Here is a 24,707-nt window from a genome sequence, read left to right as displayed (position 1 = left end):
CGACATTCGAAGCCCCGGGCAACAACGTCACTCGAACTTATAATTCGATCGACAGACCGTATTTGTGATACCGCAAACAAGCTTGTTTGCCTCTTTCCACGCGCTGTGTGGCAGAATCGATCGATCATTCTGTCACAAAACGAACGATGGTCGAAATTCTCTTCCTTGATGTAATCAAATATTTTATAAGATAAAAGATTTTGTTTCCGCGTATATGTAAATTATTTTTCTCAACGTAGAATTATATATATATATATATACATCAATGCTAAGGCGCGATAATGTCAACTAATTTTTCACGCTGCTATAAAATCATTCATCATTTAAAACAAATTTTATATAGCTCTAAATAAATTTAAAATTTTATATATATATATATATAATTGGATAATTTTCTTTATAATCAATAAATTGAACACGTTTCTGCTGGTTAAGAGAAATATCAGAGTAATTCTCTGTGATCCTTTAAAACAAAATTAATATACGTATACATATACTGAAAAAAATACTAAATTTTAATACATATTTGTTCGAATATTTCAAAGTAAATATTTATTAAATATAAACATATATTTATTCGATGCAAAAACCATTAATTTGATTTAATTATCATTTCTTTGTTGAATAAATATTTATTTACTCAATAAAACAACAAATGTTTACTTAATACTTTTTAAAGAAATATGTATTAGGATTTAGTAATTTTTTTTTAGTGTGTATAAAATTTAATTATTCTTGTGTAAAATATAACAAATCGATTAGATCTTTGTGAGATCATTACATAGAAATTCTTTACCTTGAAATGCCATCATCTTCCTTGCTTTCCTTTCTTGTCACATCTATGACGCTTCCTGTTTTCTCTGTCAGACCTTCGTGCAGGATCATCAGTTCCGGCCTGTCTGGCTGTGCCAGACTGCCGATTTTGAAGGGAAATTGTTCCTGCGTCTGATCCTTGGCTAATCTTTTCGAACCCTCGCTTCCGGTTCTGCTGAGTCGCCTCTCCTTGACGTCTCTACCATCCTCACCCGTCTGCTCGATTTTTTCGCCGTTATCGGAGACTTTCGACAGATCCCAAAGAATCTCCGGCCTCAGATTTCTCACAGAAACCTTGCGATCCTCGTCGGAACTAGGCCTGCCTTCCGCTAAAGTGCTCTCTGACGTCGATTTCGCTAAGGCGGGCAGCTGCAATGACAAGGCGTCGACGATTTCCGGTGATGGCGCCCGCGTTAGTCTCGTTTTAATTGTCTCTGGAATGAGATGCACTTCTGGTGGCGAATGGATCTCGATTCTGGTGATTGCCTCTTCAAAGCGAAGCGCAGACGCCTGTTCCGCCGTGATGATCCTGGCAGTCACCAGCTGGACCTCTGGCAGCAGGTCGGTCATCTGATACGTGACAGTTACACATCGAAATTAGGAGCCGATTTTATTATTTTTAATTTTTCACTTACAAGTAATTTTTTTTAGCAAAAGCAGTAACAAAATTGTTTTTTAATAACAAGACAGTGCCGTCTTTAGAAGATTAAGCAGAATTGACCAATCGATTGACACGATTGACATTCGACTCGATCAATCGGAGGTAATGAAACCGGTTCTAATACAAACAAAACAAAATATGTGGAATTTTTAAGAGTTTGAAAGGATTATATTAAAAAAGATCAATCCATTCACCTGGTCGCTCGTATCATCAAAGAAGATCTCCTGTACGTCCTCTTGAATTCTGACACCCTTTTTTTCTTCCAACAATGATTCTCTTGAGGACTCTCTGGAGAAGGAGTCTCTCCTTTTTCTCAACGAGCTCGGTCGTTTCGTGGGCTGCTGAGCCGCCGGTTCGGGTTGCCGAATCTCTGAAACGGCTACTCGTTCGAGAGTTGGCCGTTGTTTCTTGTCCTCCGAGAATTTCTTGACGTCCTTTGCGAGTTTTGAGTCTCTCAGAGAATCTATTGTTTCTTCCACCACCTCAGATACACTTTTTAGGCTCTCTTTCCTCTTTGTAGATACGATGGACGTTTCGATTGTCGTTGAGAGGCTCACGGTTTCCTCTTCTTTGCTAATAACTGATGGACGTTTGACTCGTTGCTCATCTACGACTTCGGGAACGGAGAGCTCCGCAGTTTCGAGGCTGACGCTTACATCAGAATAAGACGGAATGCTATGCCTCGTCAGGAATTCCGTCACCCTCTCGATGCATTCCTGCTCCTTCAAGCTCTTCCTCTCCTCCCTCGATCGTCGATACGTCTCCTCGTCTTTCTTCGCGAAATCTTCGCCTTCGTGTTTCCGCCTCGACGAATCCTCCCCCATCTTCCGTTCAGTCTTGATGGATTTTTTTCCCGACTTTTTCGATCGTTTCTTACCATCTCCCTTCTCCATGAAGACCTTCTTCTTGGCACCTTTTTCCGACGATGTATCCGACTTCTCCAATGTCTCCCTCGACGTGGACGTTCGCCCTTCGGATTCTGCGCTGCTATGACGCTTCAGGCTTTTCCTACGTTGTTGATCCGTTTCCCGCACCGATCTCATTGTCATGGTGACCCTGGATGTGTCCTCCGCACTGGAAGACGGCTCTTCCTGAACGGGAGGCACGCGATCCAACTCCAAAGACGATTGCTTTTTTAATTTCACCTTTGGAGCCACCTTTTCCATCCTCGCCGGAACATCCTTGGTGTGCCTGGGTATCCTCGTCGTTTCCACGATTATCGTGCCGCCATACGACACGATACTCGTCTCCTCGCGCATTGTTTTGGACGTGGTAGGATAGAATTCGTGAATAATCTCGACGTCGTTATCGACATCGATATATCTGGTCGGAGACCTCTTGTCGCGATGATGGAGTTTGGGAGGTCGTCGTACTGGACTGCAAACCGGCGTCATCGGAGAAGCGTCTTTCCAGTGGTCCTCCTCCTCGTCCTCGTCGATTTCCGGTTTGTTCGTCGAGGTTTCGGTCAGTCCTGCGTACGGCAAGAATTGTTCGTGAATGCAATTGCGTCGGTATACAGAAAAATTTTGCTGAACTATCTAAAAATTTAGTTAATATTACATCTGAAAGTATTTTTTATTGAATTATCAAAATGTTCGTGTAAGGTAACTCAAGCATCGATGAGCAATGCTGCAAAAAATTTTCATATTCTAGCAATCAATTTGAACGTTCTATATAATTATTCTGATGGTCCAACAAAATTTATTTTCCGATTTGTATCTAGCGGAATATTTTTAGATATATTCCGTGTAGATCTTCGATAATGTTCCATTTTTATCGTGGTGCCTGAGGTAATTTAAAGAAACGTGGAGATCGAATCTCTCGATTAATCGTTTTCAACCCAATAAATTTTCCAATTTTTATTATCGAGGAATCACGTCGATAAAAACCGTATTGAGCAAAATTATTTTTACTATTTAAGAAGGAAATATCGCATGTTATTCCGCAATGTATTAAAGCGCAGTGCGCTTTTATACGTTATCTATAAAGGAAATCTAGTCTAATCGTGAGATCAAAATTGATGGTTTTCGTATATCAGACTTGAATGGTAATGGCAAATTGCCACGTTACGAGATATATACATATCTTGCATAGCAAAAGGAGATTCCGCTCCTGTCAGAGGAAGAAAGGGGAGGCTCGTATAGAAATCACGATAGTATGTTTCGCGAAACAAGACGCGACATATCCCCGTTTCGGAACAATAGGAATATATGAAATATGCTGGAATAGTCGGAAAGTACTCGTTATTGAATGGAGCGTGATTTATACGATTCGCTTTTGGAATGCGACACAGGCGTGATCGATAAAAATTATATGAGCGAAGTTATAAAGTAGTTTTATAACACTAAATTAATATTCTTTGAATAAAATTATAATGTAGAATAAAGTTAGTGAATTGAGCTCATGATAGTATCCAGGGTAATAAAAAAACAAACGAGGCCAATTAACGGGCGAGATAGAATATTAAATATATATGTAATATTTATTTTAAATTACAGAAGTTCCAACATGTAATAACTAAAACTGAATGTTTCGAGGTACATAAAGCCCTTTAGTAGCGATATTAAAAAATATAAATAAAGATCAAAAATATAGATATGCTAAAAAAATTTAACGAACATAACAGAAAAAGAAACAGACACGTCTGCCTTCAATCATATATAAGTCAAAACAAAGTCACATTTAGGTCAAATAAACAAGTAGTGATAATAAAGTAAAAAATAAAATTACAATACTTATTATAATATGCAATTAGAAACATATTATATTATATTTGTGTTAAAACCGACCCTAGTTATAAAATTTTCGATTTTTAATTTTATGTTGAATTCTTAACATTCTCGAATATTAATTTAACATAGTGAGGGTATGTTTTTAATATTTTGTGTGTGTGTTAAATTGATATTTTATATTTTTAAAAATAATGCAATTTATGAGTAATTAATTAAATAACATAAAAAAATTTAGTTTTAAATATAAATTCTACGATAAATTAATAAAAAATATATGTGAGAGTGCATAATTTAATATATTATTAATTAATTTTACTGAAGAAGTATACTTTCACAATTTGTTTCTAAATTGTAAAAGTATCATATTTGTGTGTTAAAATTTTTATATTACACAATGTTTATATTACTTTCTGTGACATATAGTTTTTAACATCTACAATGTCTGCATCATGTAATATATACATTATGTATATCTTGTGTTAAATTAACATAAAAATTTGGAATGAACTATGTAGAGCACGTAAAATGTGTTAATTTAACACAAATTTTCCAATTATATAAGATATTTTAGTTTAATTAATCTTCCTAAAACTTCTCCCATTAAATAAATAACGAAAGCTGTTACAATTAAATGCACCAATCTCGTTGTAAGTTGATTCGAATTTTTTACTCACATCCTCACACATTACAAAGTTTATAGAGCAAAGAAAATATACCTGATCTCGAAGAAAGCAAGTCTTCAACCTCGGCTGCGCGATCTGTCGTCTCACTCTCGTTGGGAAAACTTTTGCTCCGTTTGATCTTCGGTGTCATCCTCTGCTACAAAATCGAGCAGCGTAGAAAGTGAGCAAAAGAGACAGGAGTTAGACCATTAGTACAAACTAGCGAGACAATTACTGTTCTAAAATTACGCATTTACGAGAACTGGCTTGCGTAAGAGAAGAAAGAAGCTGCAATTTCGCAACAAATGGCAATTATAATTGATATTATTATAGGAATGAATCTTATTCGTAATTCCAAGCATTTATTAATTAATACAATTTATATTTCTTGACGATATTTCTTGAGGAGACGGCATAGTCTTTTAATATCTCCGTGCAAATGTTAAGCTATGATAACATTGATATGAGAGAGACTTCAATTGACGCGAATGGTGTTGAAATAGCATAATTTCATTTATATGCATTTGAAATGCATTAATATGTTAATCAGATCGTACGTGCATGTATTTTCACGAATTTTGATCTAGCGGAGATAATTCTGTAGTGAGCGTGCCACGTATTCAGATTTAAATTACGTCGGAGGGTGTATACATTGGAAACATGCTGCGTGCAAACGTAAATACAGATCGTCACGACGGGAATCAACAATCACGTGAATTCTACGTATATTTATACCGCCAATTGCACAAATCTCGAGAAACTTTTTAGAGGAAAAATAAAACGAATCGTCTCGTTGTATACATAGACGTTGCTTAACAATAAGTTTGCTTCGTAATCTCTTTGCTGCCACGATAATCCAGTTAAGGGAATAGTTTCATACAAATAGGATTGTCTAGAAATCCGCGAACATCGACGATACAGTACATCGTTGTGCAGTTGAAAAATGATTTTTGTTCTAAGAAAGAGGCTACTTATATTAAATTCAATAATATATTTATTGAATTTAATAATATACCTAATTAATATCGAAATATGAACCTCAATATACATGAAGCTCAATACTAGAAATGAGATGCTGATGCTTTAATACTAGCATTAACTACACAGGCATTCGTAATTAATGCGGCAATGCATTAGGGAAAGATCTGCAAAGTGACTAAACATGATTTGCCAAAGGCATATATGTACTTATTCACTGTTAACTAAATCAGATTCAGAGTATTACCAAATGCAATTAAATAATTGAGCGGACCGAATAAATAATTCTATACACGTCATGAAGTTGTTCAGTGAATAGTTTTTTTTTCGATCGAATATATAGAACAATTTCAAAACATGTTTACACAAATGCTAATTTTAGATTAGAGTGAAAATGCTCGTATATTTTCAAACCAAATAAACAAAGTCGTGGTTTATTTCGAGCTTGTAATTAGACTGACTTTAAATTATTACAATTAACATAACAATGTAAATACTATATAATAATCTAAATAGAATAAAATAATATTTTCAAAAATGTATATGTATAAAATTACGTTTCGGCTTACAAAGCCTTTTTCAGTGTAGCATAAAGCAAACATATGTATATTATTAAATTAACAAACCAATTAGATAACGCATATATATAAATCATCAGTAATGTGTTAATTCATATAAGATTCGAATGTCAAAATGTGTTAAGACAGATTATATAAAATAAAAAGAATAAAATACTTCGATCAAAAATAGATTAACATAATGTCCTTCGATAAATTTTTTGCCAAATTCCTCGGTTAAAAACAAAAAATCCAGTTTATCGCAGACTTGAATCATTCGATTTGAGAGTTCAATTGTTATGAATATTTTATGATATTGTTAATTTATATAAAATATTGTAATTAAAAATCTCAATCGGAGATCTGGTCAGGTACATTAAAATTAGAAGTTGTTTGTTACTCATTTCAAAATTGACAAAATTGATTGCTAATTTATAAATAAATAATATAATAGCAGTATCGTAATATGTGTTTAGAGAATATTTTAAAATTCCATATAAAATTCTACGCTCATAAAATCTGATATAAGAGATAATTAAGCACGTAATTAATAAATCTAAAATTATAAGCTTTGTAAAAATTTTAGTATTATATATACATATATATAGAAAACTAAAGTTAATACATATGTATTGTTTGTCGATAGAAAAGCAAATTTCAGCTTTTCAACACAAATTTAATCGTTACGTAACGCCATTGTGCTATTCGTCGATCGATTCATTTCTTTCGAGCCATTCGAGTAATTCGATCGGCGTATCAAATGGCGATGAATCTGCTCGAATGGCAAAGGAATTAGTCGGCACTCTCCGAACGTGCGAACAAAGCGGATAAGAGTAGTTATGCAAAGGCGTTTAAATCGAGAGACAGAATTTGCTGCGCTCGCCTGAAAATTAATTAATTTCTTGGAGCTGTCAAACAACTTTTACTTGTCATTTATTAATGCGTACGGAACATTTAAATAATAAATAACATCTTCTATTATATGTACAAGACGAGCAACCTACTGGAAAGAAATATGGAGACTTACCTATAGAACTTGATATATTTTATCACGAAATTCTCATCCAACTCATGCAGTTTGCGATAAGTCGCTAATAATGAGGGATTCGTGTTGGGTACCAGTTGCATTACGGAACATCCATATTATTTCGATAGCTTATTTCTTATGAAAATAATAACGCTCGTATGCAAAATGAACGATTTCGCTGAAATATCTAAAAGATTAGATAGATACAGATTTGAAAATAATTTTGTTGGATTATTAAAATATTTATATGTAAGTAATTTAATATATATAAGTATACTAAGCAGTGTTGCAAAAAGTTTTGACATTCAAACAATCAATTTAAATATTCTAATTATTTTGACAGTCCGACAAAATTATTTCCAATATTATGTAAAGCTAAATTTTTAGATATCTCTGCCAACTGTTCCTTCTGTGTAGCATATGACAAAACTGTCGCTCCATCAATAAATAAATTTGCATAAACCAATTCGAAACCATCAATTTCAAGCAACAAAATTATTTATCAGTGGATTTATTTTAAAATTCAATCTGGATTATACGTTGCAGAAAAAATCGAATTAATTAAAGATTTTTTGACTGACATTATAGCGGCAATAAAAAAAAAAAACTTTCGAAGGAAAAAAGGCTGCGAGAATAATTCAAGTGATATCTGATTAATGATATTTCATATCTCAACATCATTTCATATCATATATGTGCGTTCAGTATATTTCTATATTTCTGATAAAATGTAACAAAGTTAGTGATACAATTTCACATAACGATCGTAAATTTTAGATACATTAAGAATGGAGCCGAGGAAGAAACTACAAAATCGTTGTTGTTTGAAATCATGCTCGATTTTAGTAGGTTATATAAGAATTCCTTATTTAACAAGTAAACATGTCGACAACGTGAAAAATCGAAGGAACACGTCGACAAAATGTCGACTGTATTAATTATTTATTAAGCATATTAATTTCATATTGCATTATTAAGCTCATATTGGTGAAAGAGAGAAGTCCTGAATAAACAAATAAAACGATGGGATATACGTTTTGTTCCTTTCTTCTCGATTTTTTTCCTTTCCTTCGACTTCGCGTTTTTTAATTAGCGTGAAATTATATTACATTCCTTGTTCTTTTCGATTAATTGTTATATTAAAATGGGCATAAACGAGGACATAGTGCTTGTTCATGGTACTTTTATTTTCTATTTCTGTTTTGGTTTTTTGGTCGATAACTGCAGTAAAGGTATAACTCGTACGGATCCGCCTCGACGTTTACGCCTCGCTCTGAAAAACGAAAAAGATACGTCATCATTAGAAAGATACATTGTGTGTGTGTGTGTGTGTGTGTGTGTGTGTGTGTGTGTGTGTGTAGTTTGAATAATTACGTGTGACTTATGGTTCTTCCGACAATAAACTTTTACCACGTCGCATTTTCGCTAAACTCTACGAAGCGTGCCAACGCGACTATAGCTTGTGTTTTTTAATTTATCTTTTTTTTAAATTTCTATATACGTAAAATGAAACAAATGGTTGTTTTTAGAAAAATAGGGAAAAAAGTGCATACGAAGCATCTCTAAAGAAAAAAAGACAATGTTACGTGCACTTAATGCATCGCAGGAAACGCATAATGGGAATAGAGGAAATTTATATTCGTATTTTACTATAAATATAATCGTGTAATTATGTATTTTATGTACATTTATATATTTTTTTAAATATTTCATATAGAACGTAATAAATCTTTATTAAAAAATACTTGTAAAATATTGTAAATAAAACAATTATGTAAACATGGGAAGGAAAGTAAAGATTTACCGGTGCCGGTTTACTGTATCAAATAAAAATTACATTTTTACATATTTATGCGCCACATATAAAGATGCAAAATATAAGAATTACGATAAAAAGTCAAATATATGACGTTCATCCATCCGTCAATAACATTGCGATAATTACACCTTTATTAAAAAAAATAAAAAATAAAAAAAAAGAAGTTCCACAGAACATTCAACATCGACAGCCGTGGAGCAATTTTATCTTTTACGGAATAACGCGAAGTTCATGTTTCAAAAAGAAAATTCGCACACGATAAATCTCGAAGCTAAGTCGAGTCTCGTTTTCTCAACGAACGAGTCCAGCTGTTCGTAAAATATCTGACGAAATTTTTCTTGCGGTAATAAGAATAACAGCGCGAAAAAGATACTCGGGCGAAGAAAGAACTGAAGAAGGCCGTTATGATAAATGCACCTGGCGCAAGTGCCCCGATAAGAACAAATGACTTACGTAATAACTGTATCTGCTGTACGCTTCTAAGAACGTGCAAAGAATCGTGTCTTCGCGTAAGTAATCGTCAATTTTAACGAAGAAGCGCGAAAAGTTCTGCAAACATTTCTTTTTCCAGTTTCTTTAAGAACGGAGAAAGAACAAATACGTCAAGGAGTTTTGGAAAATACGTACTTTCGCGCAATCTTGAAATGTTTTCTTCCCTAATATTTGTTACTGTGTACAAGTTATTTTCAACTTTTATAAAAATGTCAGAAGTATTTTTATATAAACATCATTATATAATATAAATAATGATTTATTATTATTTAAACATTTCTTCTTTAAATTCTGATTATATATATAAATTAATCCGTCGTCTAATTACTTATTTTACGTCGTCTTTATTCAAATCTATTTTTAACTTTTTGCGCGTCGTTGAGTCACAGAAATGAGTTTCCGACGAGATACTGTCCGCGCTTCACTTACAACGCAAACTTACGTGACATTTCTTGCGAACAGAAATACATAATCTTCCTGTTCGCGCGAACTGGTTAATTTAGCAGAAAGCTTTTGCGGGATGCTTTACAAGTCATTTGTCTAAACTATGACTGCGCAACATTTATTTCAGCATCGCGCAATTCTGTCGGAATCAATTACATTGAAATATTTAGTCTGTGTGAAGCGAAGTGTTGCGAGCATGCTGCAACACGCGACAGATAGATCTATTAGGAGGCGCTTGTTGGCTTTTATTTTTCCATTAAGGTGCGGATTGTCATTCTATGCAAGCATTTGCAAGAGTAGCGACTGTGACTGTCAAGAACAAATCCGAATGGCAGGAATACCGGAGGGAAAAAAAACTTAACGTGCATCCCTGAAGTCTGAGATTGCATTTTGCACGCGCGTCAATAGGAAAACTTTCATTTGGGTTATCGTTGTCTTTACTGTTGCAAGGAAACTGTTATGCGTATGTGCGAATATCACGAAGAGAATCCCGTGTTAAACGTTTTATGCAACTTGCGTAAATGAAGCTTGTAATAGGCGCTATGCACACAGCGAGGAAAGGGGTGGAGAGTTACAACATAGCGATAAACGACAGCGACACCGGCGGTATAAACGATAAAAGAAAATGACAATGGCAATGAAAAACGGTGATAAGTTATATAAAGAACAGTAATGGCAACAGCAAAACGCGTGTGATAACAGTAACGATGGTCAATAAACGACAGCAATAAGGATTGATAATCGTGACTTTCGCGTGCCTCCGAGACTCGGCTTTAAAGATAATAACAAGAGCTTCACGTTCTAAGCGGTGAAGAAATAAGCCTGGAGGAGAATCGATTTATTACGTAACTTGCGGCTCAGATATCCCAGCGGCTGCCATCGAGGCTTATGTGTACCATCCGTTTCGCCCGTTCGAAGTAGTTCGAGTATCGGGAAGGCGGTCGGAAGAGTTCAGGTATAAACAGGTTGCGAGTAAGTAGTAAACGTACGTATCGATCCCCACGAGCCTCTTGATAATAGTGAAGAAAGGTGCCAGTGAGTAGTAGACAGTAGTGGAATGGTAGTAGAGCTCTACAAAAAGGCGAAAAGTTTGACATACGAGCTTGCTTGAGAGATCGCTTGGAAAAAAAAAAAAAATAGGTCGCTTAAAGAGATTTTGTGAGACAGCAAAAGGAAAATGCGACATAGAAGAAGAAGAAAAAAAAAAGAGAAAAAAAATCATGAAGTTAACGAGAGATTTAATATGACTTTCAACTTGTACTTGATCTTTTACTTGCCTCGTTTATATACGTTCTCACGATATTTCTCATTGTCTTTTCTTTTCCCCTCTTTTTCACTCTTTCGTCTCTTTTTTTTTTTTTTTCATTCTCTCGCCTCGACTACTTTGCCGCCGGCTCGAATCATTCTCTCGCGCTTTCTCTTTCACTCCAATTCCTTTCATTTCAATCTCTCCCGTTCACTCTTCACATTTCTCTTTTTCTTTCATTTCGTTTTTTATTTCTCACTCTCTCATTCTTTCATTCATATTTCGCATTCATATTTGCTAATCGCTTGTCTCAAATATATATCAGCTATTTTTTAAAAACTACTTTATCTATATCTTTCACTCTCTCTCTCTCTCTCTCTCTCTCTCTCTCTCTCTCTCTCTCTCTCTCTCTCGCTCTCTCGCTCACCCGACTGCAAAGAGACAAATGGCAAATGTAACATACTGCAAAGAAATCATAATTCCTCAAATGAACTTGCAACTTGCTAAACAAAGATCACTAGTACGATCGTGTGTGTTCGGAAGTGTGAGTTTCGGAAGAATTTTGAAAGTAATGTGAGAGAAGTCAGTCGAATGCAATAAAGTTTGTTTTGTTCAGCTACTCTACCAGGCAACTTTCATTCACTATTACAATCGTTTGGTTCTGTACTTACTTAGTTTTGTGATGGTCGGCAATATAAACCCCATCCGCGGTAAACACCGAGCGCTATTACCGAAAAAAATCTCTCTTTCGCACCCATCTCTCATTCTTTCTCTCGCTCTCTCTTTCTCTCCCTCTCTCTCTCTCTCTCTCTCTCTCTCTTTTTGTACGCCGCATCTTTAGCGTTTCTCCATTTTTTTCTCTGACAACCGAGATAACTCGGCGCCAAAAGATATTCGTACACTTCTCATGTTCGCTGAACCTTTCTCTTTTTTTTATCACCTGTTTTCTCATTCTCCCGACTGACCACCGTAAAGAAATATAAAACTAATCGAAAGTTGGATATCATGACGGAATTATATTGAATAGGAACAGAAGGATTATATCAGTTGTACTGGTCAAAGTGGACCGAGACAATCTATATATAATAATATACAAGAAGTATTTTAGAATTACAGTTAAGTATGCATGATCTTCTGATTTTTCTTTCAATCGATTTCTTAAATCGAGAATACAGAGATTGCATCAAGATGCATACATAATTAACATGATTTTCAAAAATCATGGATATAAACCTAAGAAAGATATAATCTACACACTTCTTTCCCAAATATAAAAATTGCATAAAAGACAACTTTTGGCAATTTCTATCAGATGGTCGAGCGTCCTCTTTCTATCTCAAATATATGAAAGACGAAATATGTATATGCATTATCGCAATTGTTATCACTTTAACACACTTTAACACAATTCAAATCCTGCCCCGCAATTCGGTGAACGAATCACGCACGAGAGGATTTCCAGAATTGGAAATCTTTCCATGGCTTATTTTCTCCGTGCGAGTGTTTAAACTTCGCGATGAAGCCCACTTAATCCCACAATGCGGGCCGCATCCCGAAGGCGACGCACGTAATTCGCTCGGTCGGAAGTCATATGAAACCAAGCGGGAAAAGGTTCGTCCATCAAAATATGCCGTTCGGCTGGTATATCTCGTCCGAAGGTATCGCATAAATCATTCAAAACACCTGGCTGCACCTCGGAATAACGCCAAGGGCGGCCTCGTAAAGTAACAGATTTCGCCGTTCTTATTGGCCGTTCTTTATGGATGTTCCGGTTGCAACGGTACGAACGCGGTACGGAAAAACTACATAGATATATTACAATGTTTAATATAAGTATATTATTTAGAAATGAAGAGTGTACCGCGCGGGTAAACGAGCTGAAAATGAAAAGCAAACGGTTAAAATCATGATGTAACATAAGCACAGGTGACGAACGCATAAAGAACTGGAATGGGTGGAGAACGGGGTGCTGCGGATAATGATAAATGAAATAAAAGAACACATATACGGCACTCTATCGGTGTGCAAACATACCGTAAAATTTTATTCGACGTTTAATTGTACTTTTTTTCGACTTATTTACCAATCAAGATACGTCAATTTTTATTCGTAACGTTTAATCTACCTCGCCACTTTCGCAAGTAGAAGACGCAGTAACGTCAAATTAGCACCTATAAATAAAATACTTGCGAAAATTCTTTAAGCGGGATATAACTATCAACAATTGCACAAATAGATAAATAATGATAAATAATTTTTTTACGCGATTGTTAAAACAACGCCTTTTGCGGTATGCCGTCATTACAGAATAAAAACTTAATGGCAATGGCGAGAAATACAATACAAAATCATCAACCTGAAACATACAAATCAACACAGTTCGGGATGCAAAGCACATTGAACGCGTGGTGCATTGCCGTGGGTGAATATTAAATGTAAATTGTTCCCACAATCGAATGTCGATAACAACGTGTTTGAAATAAATCATAAGTATATTTGGCATAAATTCGCGCTAAAAATGAATAAAAAAGGCTGTGTACAAATAATCTAATCTAAAAAAATCAGTCATTGCATATATAAATACCATTTGCGGTAATATTTCAAAAGGAAAAGGTAACGTAAGAGTACCAATTGTAAAATATAATCTATAAATATGAGATGAGACAACGGACTTAACACAAATGGACTACGTCATGCAGGCTTATAAGTAGATATTTTGCGAATTATCATAGCTCTAAAAATTCCAACACGATCCAACATTTTATTATTTCAAAATAAATGTGATCTCTAAATTTATGCTTTGATGTCTTGTAAAACAATCACACATAAATGGCAAGTATATGAAAGTATTTGTTAATACTATGTCGGTGCCAATTATGTTTCCTAAAATTCACTCTGCCAATTTCACCAAACGACAAACTTGTGCGTGCACACGATTAAAAAAAGAGAAAAACAACATATAAAATAAATAACAGACAGTTTTATCAATTTTTCTGATTTTTCTAACACACAAAATGGAACACAATGTTTCATGCTCGTATTATTCGATGACACTCACAAATGTATAGCTGTCGTATTTAGTATTATATATGTATATATGAAATGCAACAGGGACGGTTACTTCACTTTTATAGACGGAATCTCATTAGAAAATATGCATTCAGATTCGTATGCACATTAATGTTTTGTTTAATCAACGAGAGAATATTAAATTCGCTCGTGATTTGCAAGCGCAGTGATCGAATACGGTTAGCTGAACCGAGAATAATTCGATTGCGCGTTATTTCGGCTGTGCACGTCGACCGTCTCGAAGACACGCGAATCGCGGTGAAATTTAGCAGAGGCAAGAGCCTTGAGTCTACTGCTCCGATCAGAGTGACCTAATTAAAAACTCTCGGATTTAACGAGGTTATGCATTTGCTTCAAGTCCTCGATCAAATCCATATGCGGTGGCTCGGTCACGTTAATCTTACGCTCGCGGAAATACTCCCGTCTCTGTTTGTGGCTATCCACGATCGAGGAAGCGGTCGCTGCCTCGGTATCTCTATCTCTCGTAGCCTCGGTCCGGTCGTCTTGATCGCTCACCTGGACAATACTGTCTGGTATTGGCAGCGGTTTGGCCACGCCGATGCGAACGGTCCCCTTCGGGGCGCCTTTAAGGGCCTGCACGGCCTGGTCCAGTGTTGCATTCTCTAATCCGATGTCATTCACAAACAGAAGCCGATCGCCCGGTATTAACTGCCCGTCGACCTGTGCCACTCCGCCGGGCACGAGCGATCGTATTACTATCACAGTTTCGTTGGGGTTCATTGGATCCTAAAAGCGAAGACGAGCGGAAAACAGGTCGAACAGATTATTACAGATTCTCATCGAGATCGCGAAGAACCACCCCGGTACTACGGAAAAAGACGTTCGCACCTGATAATCCAAAATGGAGAACCCAAGGCCCCTCTCTCCTTTAACCAATTCGATAATTTGCGGTTCGGAACTCCACATCGCCAGACCGGTTAGCGGTTCCAACGAGCGCGACTTCATTTTATTCAGACTCGCGTCGGTCACCGTGGCCGTGGTCGTCGTCGAAGCCAAGGAACCGTCCGACTTTGCTTTCACAAGGCGATCCATCGTGGGCAACAAGTTTTGCAGAGACCCACCGAGGATACTCTACGAGATAACATAGATTTTTGCCGTAGTTTTCTTCTCTTAAAGCGCGATTTAACCGTTCGACAGCGAGACGTCGCGACCACTCCGTATACTCACTCTAGTTTGGAAAGCGGCTTGATGTTGAGCGGTGTCGATGGGGCAAAGTGGATCTTGCGAGGCGATGTTTCTTCCGCAAACCATGCGAACGTGTATAGGCAACTCTTTCAGCACGCTAACCACTTCCATATGATTGATGCCCAATAAACGATAGCCGTTTACCTTTAAGAAAGCACGATATCGATTTAAGACATATTGCTCGTGAGAGTGGAGCGTTTATCGAGCACTTTTGAAGGGGAGATATTATAGAGTTAAAGAGCTTCGCTGAAAATATATGAAAATTCGATAACCTCTAGCAACTCGTCGCCGGAGCGCAGCGTGCCGTTTTGTCCGACAGGGCCCTCCGGCAGGATCGAACGTATATAGTGATGAGGCCTTACTTCTTGACCGTTCTCCACATCGACCGTTCCCTCTAAGCTAATACCAAGACCACTACCTTCGGCAAACTTCTTCAGCTGGGCGACCTATTCAAACGATAAGGAACCGAAAAAGACATCCTTTCTCTGCGCGTTCTTATCTTACGACGAGATTGCGGTACTTACGACTATCTCGGTTTCTGGTCCGACAATTTTCTGCCATTTCGCTTTGATTGCCGCGCGAATTTGAGGCGTGAGTTCACTCGATGGATCACTCAATAGAGCTTCAACATTGGTCGCCTCGTCCTGCTCATCAGACGTTCTTAAACGTTCACCTTCTTGCAGAATTGCACTATCCACGGTGGTGTGAGATTCGCCTTCTGGTTCTATTTCAGTAGTGGTCTCTCCATCCTGGGGAAAAAACGCGCGCAAATGTAGATTTAATAATTTCAAATAGTACGAAATAATAATAACAACACGAATACAATTATATCGAAGCTTTATTATTTATTAATTATATATTATATATTAAAACAATAATTTCGATAATGCATAAATATAATTAAAATATATAATTTGAAGTTTATAATTGAAAAATTTCCGATACGCGCAACTAGGTGAAGAGTAAAATTTGAATCAATGTATGCAACTAGAACGCACAATAACGAAGTAATATATAATTAATGGAAAAGTACATTTTGCCTTTTTTTATTAAGTCACAATTGTTAATTGAACGTACTGCACTCATGGGGAAACTAGGTAGGCTCGTTATCGATGGTGAACTCGGCTGAGGTAATCTCAATTCGCTTGCGGCGATCGCTTGTTGAAGCTGCTCGAACTTTGGTCCACGAAGGTACCGCTCCAAGCAGAGAGTCACCGTCTGCCCTGTGCGCCTTAACACTTCAACGGCCTCGTGATTAGTGTAACCTTGCAGGGAATGTCTGTCGACCTCCACTATTCGGTCGTTAATCTGGATCTTATTGCTCAAATCGGCCGCGCTACCCTCGCTAATGCTCTTAACGAAGATTCCAGAAAGCTCTTCTGCAAGAGAGAATCAAAAGTTTTCATCTGGGATCCCTAAAGGTTTAAACAATTATCCGATCGATTCGCCTCAATAGCGGCGAATAGTTGCGACTCGCCCGCATATTTTGTTTTTGAATACACAATACTTTCAGCTACCCTTTGGCGTGCTTTCAAAACGTCAAAAACACTTGATGTGTGTATGGGGACGTATTCTCTATGACGTCGAGCTTCCCCTTACCTTTCTCGCAAACGTATCCGGCGATAGTAATCCCGAGACCGTAAGCGTCCTTCGTGAGATCGACTTCGAAGCGCTCCATCTCTGGCAGTGAATTAATGTCGAGGGGCTCCATGGTGAGCACCGGGAGATCCTGGAGCTGCATCGGAAGTGGCACCGCCGGTATAACTGGCATCGCTCCAATTGGCATTGGGTTGCGTACCACGTCCATGATGAGACCGGGTCTTGTCTGAAAGGAAACATTTTTCCGTGTCGCGGTGACTTCGGTATGACGAGGGTATGATATCGGCGCGGGAAGTGGAAGGAAGGTGGAAATGGGCCGCGTCGTGAGCGCGAAAAGAAATACGTGTTCGGTGCGACACTCACATGCATTTCAATGTCGGACTCCTGCGAATACATGTAGCCATTGTCGTAGCTACTGTCGCCCCGCTGCACGTGCCGCATGTTATAGCTCTCCGGTACGCTGTGCACCAGATGTCTGTCCAGCTCGTCCGGATCCCCCAGGATTTTCGTAGGTACGATCGGGGCGTGACTTCCGAGGGCCTGGAAGTATTCCGGAACGAGAAATTTTATGCGTCCCAATGCCACCTACGACTTCACCCTCCCCATTCCCTTGAATTTATATAGGAGACGAGCGCGCGTTTCTATGCCGCGCGACCAGCGTGTTCCAGGATTTTGAATTTCCAACGGTGTGTGGAAATTTCAATTTACCGGAGTAAATAAAAATGTTAACCGCCCCCGGCTTTTTGCGGCAAATCTCGTAGAATTTCTCGCGGAGATTACGTACGGATTGTGCGTGGAATAATAATTATGGGCTTCAACGTTGTCGCAGTGTACGATTCAATTTATTCTTGTGTGTAAAAGCAAACTTTATCGAGGTATAATTTAAAAAAAAAAAAAAAAAAAAAGTCTATCGTTGTGAATTGAAAAAAAATATCATCTTCGACAATTTTTACGGTTAATGAAGAATTAATTAAAGGATCGCTTTTTCAAAGCGCTGGCTCGTAATGCATCATTTTTTACGGTCTCCTTTTTTGTTTTTACAGATGTCAGAGATTATGTCACGTGGATTTTACCTTGGCTCGCAAGAATCGTGACAGGTCTCGAGGGAATTTTGCCGAGCCTCAACAAGTGATATTTACAAGTCGACAAGCAGCGAGGGACAGTTTGTTACTCTTTCAAAAAAAAAAAACAAAAAAATATTCAACGAAAGAATTCCTGTTCCGCGGCTGGTGGTAGAGCCGTGTCGCCGACTGTTTAATATTCGCGCGGGGAACGATGGTCGGAATTATACATGAAGTCGGAATATAAATATCGATCAAACGCGATAAAAATTGAAAGCCTACAAGGAAAAATCGTTCAGTTTTTTCGGGACGTTATAGAAATATCGAGTGCATTTCAATGTTTCTCTCTCTCTCTCTCTCTCTCTCTCTCTCTCTCTATTTCTCTTTTTATGCATCACTTGACCTCACCGAATAATGAAGATACTTTGTTTCCGCAAGCGCGCCCACGTTAAACGTTGAATTATTACAGAAGTCAGACAACAATGTCCGAAACTTAATTTATTAAAGCCCGCGAATTAGTTTCGTTATTTCGCTTTTAATGCGTCCGTAATTTATGCCACTCCTCGCTGAAGTACGATGACTCATTTGTAGCGAAAGATAAACTCGACTCGCGGACTCGCTGCCGTCGTTAAGTCTTCAACTTAAGTCTTAATCCCGCGGCGAAGTAATTACCATCTTTCGCGATTTCGAGCGTATGAGAAATTCCGAAGTCCATTCTACTCCATAATGGAATCCCACTTCGTAAAATACCTCATGCATTATTCATAATCTCCGAATTACAATCGGTCCTTGGTCACCGCGGCTCGTATAATTGCTTCGCGAATCGCGATGCGCTCTTCTTCGCGGCTAACATTCGTCGTCCCGAGAACTTCAGCGAAACCGTGGAATATCCGCGAACGTGGATCCGACTGCATCGATCGCATTGCAGTCGACAGATCAGTAATGTATCGTCCTAATGGCTTGCAGTTAGCCGGAATTTCATGCGTGAAGCTTTAGCCTGGAACCTCGCTCGCGAGTAGTCAATAAGGTAACAATGATGTACGCTAACCGTATATTCCGTACCATCAATCTCCAAACAGGACGGACACATTCTGAGCCCTTACATCGGAATCTAATGGCTCGCATCGCGCACGTAACTGGGGTACTTTAAATACGTACATTTGCGAAACGCGGACACGCTTCTAATTTGCGCGAGCTAGACAAATGGACCGAGTTTTAAACTATTATCCTTATTTCTTCTATACGACCGGGATTACGCGATTCTTATGGGAAAAGAATTGCAGCTTGTAAGAATATATTAGAAATTGCCGGCGGACAATATGTGCACGTCGCTGGAGTGAAAATAAATTATAAAGAAAGAAAAACTATCTTCTTTTTGAAGAAATAAAAAACTGTTCTATATTAATTAACCTTCCGTTAATTAATCCTTCAACGTGAAATTTTCAATCAATAGTTCCTAAAATAAAATGAAGTTCATCAGCAGATTTTTTTATTGTTCCAGACTACATAAAAATCTGGAAAAATTCTTGTATACCTGTGAAAAACACTCAATAACAAATTTTTATAACAGAAGGATAGTCTAATATATTTCTTATAAATTTAAATGTAAGAGTTTTGAAAAAATGTGAATGAATTCTTTTAGGCTACAATATTTGAGGGTGTGTACTTCAGAAAAAAAAAATAATAATGGCTTCAAAAAGTTGAATTATTTTGATACTTGAAAATGAAGATTTTTTATGAGTGAAAAATCAAATTTAAAAAAGAAAAATAAAATCACTTCTACAGCAAGATTAATTGTGAAATTTGTTTATTTTAATCAAAATGAGAAATACAAAGATTCCAAAATTGAAATATTATACGGCATAGTTGTATAATAATGTATATGATGCTCCTCGCTATCGATTTGTCATTTAAGATATAGTACGTATTTTTCCTATCATTTGACTAATAATGAAATGAATCTTTTATATTTCATTAATTATAAAGTCTTCCTGGAAGTTTCTCTCCTTTAATTTCGAAATATTTTTTAAATTATGTGTATCTAATATCTCTGTAAATGATGATTCTGCCAATGACATCAGAAAAAATGATATAAAACATTGAAAACTCTACTTTAAAAGTAAAATCTTTATGTTTATTAAAATTAGTATTGTAAAGAATACGAAAAGAATTTAAATTTTATTTGCACAAAATCTCTTATGTGGTTTGCAATACGGTCGTTGAAAACACAGACTTGTATTCGTTTTTGCAACAAAACAAACTGAATACTACGACGTTGTTATACACACATGATCTTAATATTATCAATTTTTTTTTTTTTTTTAAGAAAAGACTGAATCCCGCTATATATATATATTTTTTTAATTCACAATCAAAAAGTCGATTGTGCTTTAAAAGGACAACATTGTTTGTGAAAAAACATATATAATAAATAAAAATTAGATAAAACAAGTCTACATTTTTTAATTTTATTTTGGTTTCAATTTGTTCTAGTTACTTCATTCTAGTTACTTATACCTACGAATTGGCAAATAGCAACGCTAGAATCAAAATAAATTATAAAGCATGAAACTATATCGTCTTATCGAAAAAATAAAAATCTGTTGTATATTAATTAAAACAAATATAATAAATAAAAATCAGATAAAACAGGTTCAACAGTTTCAATTTTAATTGGCTTTCAATTTGTTTTGTTATTTATATTTCCAAATTAGATTCAAGGAAAACGATAGCAAATAAGAGAGAGCTCATTAAAGACAATGTAAATGGCAGATTATAGAAGCTACCCTACGACCTACACTTGCCCTCTCGAACGCTTGGAACAAATAAAGGGCAAAGCGGTATCACACGTAATTAATCGCGATCGCTAACGCGGAATTGCGGAAGTGAAGATACCTGATAATCGGGAGAAGTTGGCTCCACAGGTCGCGCGACGACCAGCCGCACGTGGGTGCCCGATTGTCGTAAAACCGCGGCAACTTGTTCGCTTCCCATCCCACGGAGATTGACATCGCCGATCTGCAATATGTGATCCCCGCTCTGGAGTCGATTATCCTGCGGGCACACAATGCGAGGAGAAGCATTTAATTTCCGTGGCTCTTGTCTGAAGGGCAAACGTTGACATCGCGACTCATTTTCGCCATCGCGTTTCTCATTTCCTCGTCCGTTTCCAAGCAGCTTGGAATGATATGCGTTTGATGTAAAAACCGGGTTTAACTCCGATAGGTATACTCTGTATCGTGTGCGCGTTATACGAGACCTCCTGCGTGTGAGTTACAATAAAGCGTGAAAGTTCGAGGGAGAAGAAGAATAAGAGCGCGGAGGCGCACGCGATGCGACCATGTGATTAAGTGAGCAACTTATCAAAGATTAAACCTATGATTTACGACGAGATTTACTTGTTAAGAGTCAAGTCTACGACAAAAATAATATAACGAATTATCAAGAAGGCAATATAATTAAAACTAGAAGTACCGAGCGATCTTTATCAATTTTTTTTATTTTTTAAATCAATATTATATTTCTTGTATGAAAATAGAATATTGAAATTGTTTTAATAAAGAACTTTTTGATCATTATGTTCTTTATACTAATAAAATATTTAATTTTTCATCACTTTTTTTAATCTTATAGTAATTTACAATTACTTGACCCTTTTATTCACTGTTAGATATCAGAAGAGATATGATAACTAAATTTCTGAGTTAAATTATATTTTGTTACTTTTTAACTTTTATGTATACCAAAGTATAATCAATCCACATTTGTGCTTAATTTCAAAGTAAACAACATTTATATTAACATATGTAAGTAATAAACTAAATTTAAGCCAAGTTTAATACATTTTCTTGGATTGAACTGCATTTCTCAAGTTGAATTCTAGTTAACTTCATTATTTTAGTTATAAATTAACGACACGATAAATAGAAGCAGTGATGACTTACAGAAATAATAAAAGATAACTTAAATTAGGTATAATTTGACATTATAAATTTAATAATGTAAATAAGAAACGCATTATTACTTCCAATGTTAATAATGCGCGTGTGGAAACTTGTAATTACAAACAATAATTACAAATATTATGTCGTAAATGTCGCTAAAAATACTTTCAAAATCTCACACAGAAAAATATATATATATTGTATTTAAATAATTAATTATTTGTTTCGCGTATTTTAAAAGTTCATATGTCCGCAAATCTATCACGAGTTTCATCATAAACATCAAATTTATTCGAAATATATATATAATTAAGTTTAATATTTCAATCAAGATTATTAAATTAAAACAAATTCAATTTGCTTAATACATAAAGTCGCTTTTTTCACACACACACACACACACACACACACACACACACACAATTTTATAAAAATATTCTTCAAAAGAAAATAAATTCTTGTTTTAAATACATGATGAGTTTTTCTAAATATGTATAATAAGTATATTTTAAAACTATTATCAAGAAAATATTCTCTGTTAAAAATAAATCTCTGTTAAAATACCGTTACTTAAAAGAAAAAGAGCGAAGCGAATAATTACTTTTATACCAGTAGAATAATATTTTTCTGTGTGTAGTTATAAAGAATCTTCTATAAAGAATTTAGATGTTTCCAATGAAAGAGAATATTAGCTTTCGGTTTGCTTACGCGATCGGCAACGCCTCCTGGAAGAATGGTTTTGACGACGACGCCGGTGCTACGTCCGCCGATGATGCCGAATCCAAGACCGCTGCCATCGTTAATGAGATTTATCACTTCAACTTGAGCCCATTCCGTATTCAACTGCGAACGGAAAGATCGCAAAAGCATATCTTAAAGTTCCGCCGTTCGTTGTGAAACTTTAATAATATTATTGAATGTCTCCTCCAAAAGGTAACATAATGATGCTCGGATGATATATAATGGCAATTAAACTCCTTGAAGACGCAAAATATATATTGCCGTTAAATAACAAATTTTCATCTGTCAGTGGAGAAAAATATGAAAACAAAAGTCTTTTCCATTTCTTTTAATTTTAATTGTTAGCTTAATTATTTTAAAAGTATAATGCTCTTACAGATTCAACCTAATTGGTTTGGAGTTCAATTATGCGTTGCGGCAAAACTTTATCTTTAATTAAAGTGTTACTTTTAATGGCATGTGAAATACAAATAAAAAATTTCGCAATACCATCAATTTGTGAAAACTTCGGCGTAATCTTCTGCGCGAATCGTATTTTTCGCGAGTACCCTTCGTGCTTCCCACACATTTTTAACTTCAACGACATTAACAACCATACCATATACTGCATAAAAAACGAGTTAATGAGAACAAAGTACGACGGGAAATAAGAGTAATGATGGCACACAGCATCTGCTCTACTGTGGAATATTTTAACCAACTTAACGAAACAAACAAGTTTATTTGAAATTTGTCAATAACGATGAGAGATTCAGTTTGTCACATCGATATCTCACTTCAACCACAAAGGACTGACATAATCAAGATAGAATTTTTTCATGTATTAAAATATCATAAAGCTTTCCAAGAATATCATTATTATTACAGTTATTTCTTAGTTCAAAAATCGTTTTGAGAGATTATAATTATAATACAAAGTTACTAAATATATAATTAGAATAAAAATAAATTTAGATGTAGATACAATAAATAGAGCAATTCTCTCATATTTTTAAGTGACCATATATGTATATTAAGAGAAAATATTTTAAATTTTCATAAATATTTATTTAAATAGTGCCAATTAAACATTTATTTACAGTAAATAAATATTTATTCAGTAAAAATAAATGATATTTAAATTAATACTTTTTATGTTCCTTACATTTAGTAAATATTTAGTCGGCACTATGAAACCACTGCACTACGATGTTTTTTTAATTGATAACTCGTAATTGCCTAAAATCAATAGAACAGCAGAACAAGCAGAAGCAACTAATCTCTGTTCGCAACATGTTAGGTCATTAAATTTGATTGGTTCTCTTGAGTTTGCTTCGTTATCGTCCACGGCCACAATTAACGAGCTGTTTAATATTAACGTTCCGATTTCCGATAGCTCTTGCAGGATGCTCACAATGGTCTGTAATTTCCGATAAATCGTAGCCAAGATTTTCGAATCAATTTTTTATCATTTACTTCCTCGGGTATATCCTAGTGTATTGACGATATTGTTGAAAAATTAATGAAATTTATTTGTGCCAGAATCTCTGCTTCCCTTCATAAAGCACTCCATTCGGAGTGTAATATCGCTTCCCTCCCCTGTTTATTGTCCCGAGATAATCCTTTCATTTCCGGACGCTTTGAAATACACGAAGAAACGAAGTCGTAAGTGGTAAA

General features: G+C 35.9%; 1 protein-coding gene across 1 annotated transcript in view; it reads right to left on the bottom strand.

Moving 5' to 3' along the window:
* LOC108750595 overlaps positions 1-24,707 on the bottom strand; it is a 115,960-nt gene that overhangs the window by 31,050 nt on the left and 60,203 nt on the right. Inside the window, exons 8-20 of the mRNA XM_018490128.1 lie at positions 23,019-23,153; positions 21,262-21,420; positions 17,669-17,845; positions 17,306-17,531; positions 16,784-17,085; positions 16,231-16,455; positions 15,979-16,152; positions 15,689-15,850; positions 15,350-15,592; positions 15,017-15,247; positions 4,923-5,022; positions 1,669-2,945; positions 797-1,383 (exon numbers count right to left, since the gene is read on the bottom strand). Of these exons, the coding sequence (XP_018345630.1) occupies positions 797-1,383; positions 1,669-2,945; positions 4,923-5,022; positions 15,017-15,247; positions 15,350-15,592; positions 15,689-15,850; positions 15,979-16,152; positions 16,231-16,455; positions 16,784-17,085; positions 17,306-17,531; positions 17,669-17,845; positions 21,262-21,420; positions 23,019-23,153 (3,998 nt within the window). The remainder of the gene's footprint in view (positions 1-796; positions 1,384-1,668; positions 2,946-4,922; positions 5,023-15,016; positions 15,248-15,349; positions 15,593-15,688; positions 15,851-15,978; positions 16,153-16,230; positions 16,456-16,783; positions 17,086-17,305; positions 17,532-17,668; positions 17,846-21,261; positions 21,421-23,018; positions 23,154-24,707) is intronic.

Source organism: Trachymyrmex septentrionalis, unplaced genomic scaffold, assembly GCF_001594115.1.
Source record: "Trachymyrmex septentrionalis isolate Tsep2-gDNA-1 unplaced genomic scaffold, Tsep1.0 scaffold37, whole genome shotgun sequence".
Taxonomy (NCBI): Eukaryota; Metazoa; Arthropoda; class Insecta; order Hymenoptera; family Formicidae; genus Trachymyrmex; species Trachymyrmex septentrionalis.
Note: the sequence above shows the minus strand (reverse complement) of the source record. Positions and strands in the feature narration are given on the sequence as shown.